Consider the following 5,395-nt stretch of genomic DNA (forward strand, 5'->3'; position numbering starts at 1 on the left):
ATATACACACACACACAAACACACACACACACACACACACACACTTTGGTATAATCTTTGATCTTTAGAGTTGGAAAGCTTATATTCTCCCTTTTCACCCTGTCATTTTACTGAGGGAACAGGTTTTGAGGGGATGACGGCTTGATAAGGGTTTACAGAGATAGCACGTGCTGAAATTAGGACTCAGGTCCAGAGTTCTTACTACAGCTCCCAATCTGTTGGCCTCAGACCCCTGGGAGAAACTCATCAAACCTATATAGGGACCAAGCCTTACCCTAGATACTGTATCATATTTGCACTATTTGAATATATAGAAACCCGTTTGAGATATTTCAAATTCACCTAAAAGCATGGCCATAATCATACAAATTATTTTCATGTAGTTTTTCAGTTAAGTCGATGAGAAGGTCCATAACATTTTAACCTCATGAAAGAATCTTCATGGTCAGAAAAGTTGTAAACCTCTATACTAGATCATTCTTCTCTTGAATGGGGATTAATGGTGGTGGATTTGATCCTTAAGATTTTGACTTTAATTGGTTAAACGGGAAGGAATTTCCTATTTTCCTAATTATAACTTAGATTAGTGACACAGTGATAGGATTAAAATGTTACCTGTACATTTTAAATATTGAACTGTGAATGATTTGCTGTTAAGTATATGGATATATCCCATGACATGAAACCAGTCCCCTTAAATCTTCATCCCTAAGTACTATATAAGCTGAAAAAGTGGTATTATTCAGGTTAGAGCTTAACACTTTCAAATTCTGGTTTCTAGATTTATACCATAATTCAGAAGACTAGAAGATGATGTGAGGGAGCCTCTTACTTATGTGATGGTTTAAGTGGAAAGAGTGGGCTTTAGGGAAAGCTCTGGCACAAGAATGAGCAATGAAAAAGAAATGAGAAAGATAAGTTAAAAATCCATGCCACTTGTTACTTGAGTTTTTAATTAAGCTTTTTAGATACAGCATATTCCGTTGCTGCTGTTGTTAACATTTTGAGATTGGGATAGATGGTGATTTTATTTTATTTTTCTTCTTTAGAATGCGTATCACAATGTGACTGCAGAGCAGCTCTTTTTGAAGGACATTATAGAAAAAAACTTTGTAATCGACTTGACTCAAGATTGACCCTACAGACTCAGAAGATGATGCTAACAGTATTAGTTTTATTTTTACACTGCAATTTTTAGTTTATTTTTAAATATGTTGGATGTACTTGTCAAGAAATTATATTAAGTCTGTTGCTGCCTGGTGCTTCATAACCACCAGCTTAATTTCTGTGAATATATTTAATTTATGGAAACCAAGACATGCTAAGATATCAGGGAGAGTGAACTTTTCATTGCATTGTTTTAAAAATAAGCTAGTTTTCTGAGGTGTTTTTAAGCATCTTTTTATAGTTACTTCATCTTAGACTTTTGAAGGGATGTGACTTCCTAATAAGTAAGGGGATTTAGTTTACCACAGCAGCTTTTGAATGTAACGTGACATTTTGAGAGGTTTATCTGCCTCCTGTAAATTGGTGGGGAGCTGGCATGCAGTGGTGCCTTGAATGTGGCATACTGGAACCACTTCAGGCCTCTGTATCTCTCTCTGGATGATTGTTTGGTTCCTTTTTGTTCTACCTGAGGAACCTGACTGGAATCTTAAACCAGACCCTAAGCATGGATGATTAGGGAAACCTAAGATCATACTGGCTTAATTAAGCATTTTTTTTCCTACAGTTAAGTTAAACCATGATTATGATGACTACTTTGGTAGAATGAAGATGTTTTTTAAGTCGAAGGAAATAGGATAAATATGAAACTCTGGATAAGTAAATAACCAAAGAAAGAATGCAATTCCTAAAGTCTGGTGACTGCATTATTTTAAAGAAATAAAGTTTATACAAAGAAGCTGAACTAGGCAAGCTCAAGAAGGAGAAAATTCTTAAAACATTTTTTGCCTGGTTTAATTTATTCATTAAAATTTCAAAGTTTATTGGAAGTAAATTAGGAAAGACATGAATGGGTAAACCTTTAAGAAGAGTCAAGCTTTTTCTGGATTTAAATGTCATTTTCGTGAAAAACCAATTGTCCACATGATTGATTAAATCGCATCTTCAAACGGAAAGCTTACCTAGGGTGCACCAGAGAAGACTCTTGTGGGATGCAAACAAGCCAGTTGGACAAAAGTGGTGAGCTAGTCGTCTCCCTTTTCATTTTAATGTCTGACTATAACCAAAGGCTATGGGGAGGGAGGGGGACAAGGGGTGAAGAGAACAGTGGAGGTTATAAGGCTGGAATCAAGAGCTGTCAGAAGAGGTAGGAGTGGAAAGAACTGGCATCTTTTGAACAATAATTATCACTGGGAGACAATGATAATTATCACTAACTAGCCTGCATCTCTAAAGAGAGTGTATAAATACTATTAGATCAGAAACAGAAATAAGTGACTGACATACTTGAAAGTGGTGTAAGGGGGACAAAACAAGTAGCTGACCTAGGCAATAAATATGGCCTCTGTTCTGTTAATCCCAGCATATGTTTGCACCGTACCAGCCTCGTTTGATTTTTCTGATAACGTCTTTGGGGTGGAAAAGGCACTGCTGTTCAATGTGAACTTTCCCTTATACCACACAGCCATAGGCTGCAGCTGGGCTGCTGAAGCTGAGTTTGATGTAAAGTAATTCGGGCTTCAGAAAGGATGGTGCTGGCTACAGAAAAAGTCAATGTCAAAAACCAACGGTAGGCACTTCCCTGGTGGTGCAGTGCGTAAGAATCCGCCTGCCAATGCAGGCAACACGGGTTCGAGCCCTGGTCCGGGAAGGATCCCAGAAGACGCAGAGCAACTAGGCCCATGTGCCACAACTGCTGAGCCTGCGTGCCACAACTACTGAAGCCCACGCGCCTAGAGTCCGTGCTCTGCAACAAGAGAAGCCACCGCAATTAGAAGCCCGCGCACCGCATCCAAGACTAGCCCCCGCTCACTGCAACTAGAGAAAAGCCCCCGTGCAGCAACGAAGACCTAACGCAGCCAAAAATAAATAAATGAATTTATAAAAACAACAACAAAAGAAACCAAACCCCCCAATGGTGGCATTTTCAAATGTTACTGTAAGTACTATAATATTGGCCATAAAAACCTGATCTTAAAATTGAGGGATCTGGCATTTTGCATGGTATGAGAAAGGTTACAAACCTCAAGGTTGTTTTATTTAAGCAAAAAACAAAAAACCTGAACAAGACATATATACAATTTATTAAAGACACATGAACACATTAAAATCTCACTATTTATACAGTCTAAATTCTAGCAACATATACAAATACTGAGTGACTACAGTACATGCCGAGGTAAGAAAAGTACATTCTGGGAGAATATCACTGACACTCAAGCCATTTTTATTTCCAATACGTATTTCAATACATGTTTTGTTTCTACCTTTCCCAGTGCCAAAAAAGAGGAGGAGGAGATGAGAAGAAACTAGTCAGTCACAAGTTGGATTAAATGAGAACTGGTGCCACAATTGACCTAAAAGTATCCAACTCTTCCTTAGATTTTGCAGTTTAGGGACTTCAAGTTCAGAACTGAAAGGCAGAGCCAGTAGGTAATTTTTTTTTTTTTTAATAAGCAGAGCTTCATTGATTTAAGAGGGGCTGAAAAGCTTTTATTGTCCCACCTAATCTATTCATTCTTTCGAATTGTATTATCTGACATGGTGTTTCTGTAACCCTCTTGCTCTCCAGGTAACAATGTGGAGCCCAGGGAAAGAAGTTCAAGCTTTATCACATTCCATAGAATTACAGCCACATTCATATTTAAACGAGCTCATTTTCTGCTCCCTCCAGTGCGAGGGTGGGGGGGAGGTGTGTTGGGGGGGAGGGCAAGTGTATACGTAACATCCTAATTTCAGTTACTGAATAAATCCTCTGCTCGAACCATTTCAACAGCGAATAAACCCATTGTTCAATACAAAGTGCAAACAGTGAAACGTGAACTTAAATAACTGGGCTAGACCCTGCATACGCAATAGGATCTATTTAGATTTACAGCTTTCAATAAAATATAAATCAGCATTCACAATATCTTCCCTTTAACTGTGCCGGTTCCCAAGATCAAGTAACAGCGAAGCCAGTGTAATTTTATGAAACCTTAAGGGCCACATTTCCTGCACCACTGTCTGATTCTACTTTTGTAACTGCATTAACGGGAAAGAATTTAATCCAATAAGCCACAGTGAGTTAAATCTTTTACATGTTTCAAGCAAAGAATAAAAATTCCAAGGGAATTTTGTAAAAAATGGTTACTTTCACATTTTCAGTTGTTACTTGATTGTCTCCAAAGCTGTATATATAGCAGACATAGTAACATTAGGAAAAAAAAAAAAAAACACCCCAAAACAAAACTCTAACATGAAAACATACGAATTAAAAGAAAAAGTTCAAACCAGTACAACCCTTTGTATCAGGCTCAGCTCTTCATTTGGAAAGTAAAATATATAATAGTAGTAAAAACTAAGTATTTTATAAAAATTATTGGTAGTTCAAAAACAGCACAGTGGCAATATATGAATCAAGTCTTAAAACATGCATTACTTAAGAAAACATTTGCTTCTCAAAAAAGAAGTTCTACGGGAAAACAATCAGGTACACACAAACAAAAATAGCAAGCATCTTTGGAAAAATGAAATAGTTACTGAAATCATTTCTCTTAAAGCTTCGAACAGGCATATGATTTGAGAAAAAGTATATTTTTGTATACTAAGGACGAATAAAAAAATAAAGCAATTGGTTTACTCTCTTCCCACCTGAAAGGGGATGACTGCATTAATACATGTGCTTCACACATTCATAGGTTTTAATAAAAGTTCAACATCTGTGCTTTTTGTTTCAAATATTTTGAAACAAAATGTGTATTGGTTTTTCAGTGAATAAAATTATGCCTCAAAAGTCTGTTGGAAAAAAGGAAACGCCACTGAAAATAAGACCAAGAAAATCATACAACTAGAAGGCAGGGAGGCCGTAGAAATAGGCAGTTCTGTTTTGAAGCAACGTTTTACAATACTGATAGACTCATGGAAGCAAGCAAAATGAACACTGTACATCATTAGTCAAATTTAGCATATTCTGCTATCATCTGGTGGCACAGGCTAAAAGAAACAACTAGAACCTGATGGGGAAGTATATTTCAATATTAAGTCTGCAAACTAAGGTTTATATTGATTGACAGAAGAGGGGATGCCAAGTTTCTATATTTTAATCATATGGTCAGCTTCCATATCATCTGACCAGTCTAAAGACTTTTAAAGATGGTTTCTACACTAACGCTAATAAACTGCACATGGTTTCTATTTCAGTCATTTAAACTAGTTCTGGGCAAATGGTGACTAAGAAGTTGCCCAGAGG

At 37.0% G+C, this 5,395-nt stretch overlaps 1 protein-coding gene across 16 annotated transcripts in view; it reads left to right on the forward strand.

Annotated features, from left to right (window-relative positions):
* The window catches only part of ST3GAL6 (ST3 beta-galactoside alpha-2,3-sialyltransferase 6), a 102,741-nt gene extending 98,346 nt beyond the window's left edge, over positions 1–4,395 (forward strand). For 10 of the 16 annotated variants that reach the window (XM_029214041.1, XM_029214034.1, XM_029214035.1 and 7 more), the window contains 2 exons: positions 1,050–2,184; positions 2,528–4,395. In XM_029214041.1, coding sequence (XP_029069874.1) covers positions 1,050–1,136 — 87 coding nt within the window. In that variant the 3' untranslated portion in view covers positions 1,137–2,184; positions 2,528–4,395. The other 6 variants (XM_029214030.1, XM_029214027.1, XM_029214028.1 and 3 more) reach the window with 6 other exon arrangements.
* The last annotated feature ends 1,000 nt before the right edge of the window (positions 4,396–5,395 follow it).

This window comes from Monodon monoceros, unplaced genomic scaffold (genome assembly GCF_005190385.1).
Source record: "Monodon monoceros isolate NGI ecotype Baffin Bay Population unplaced genomic scaffold, NGI_Narwhal_1 Super_Scaffold_11, whole genome shotgun sequence".
NCBI classification, from domain to species: domain Eukaryota; kingdom Metazoa; phylum Chordata; class Mammalia; order Artiodactyla; family Monodontidae; genus Monodon; species Monodon monoceros.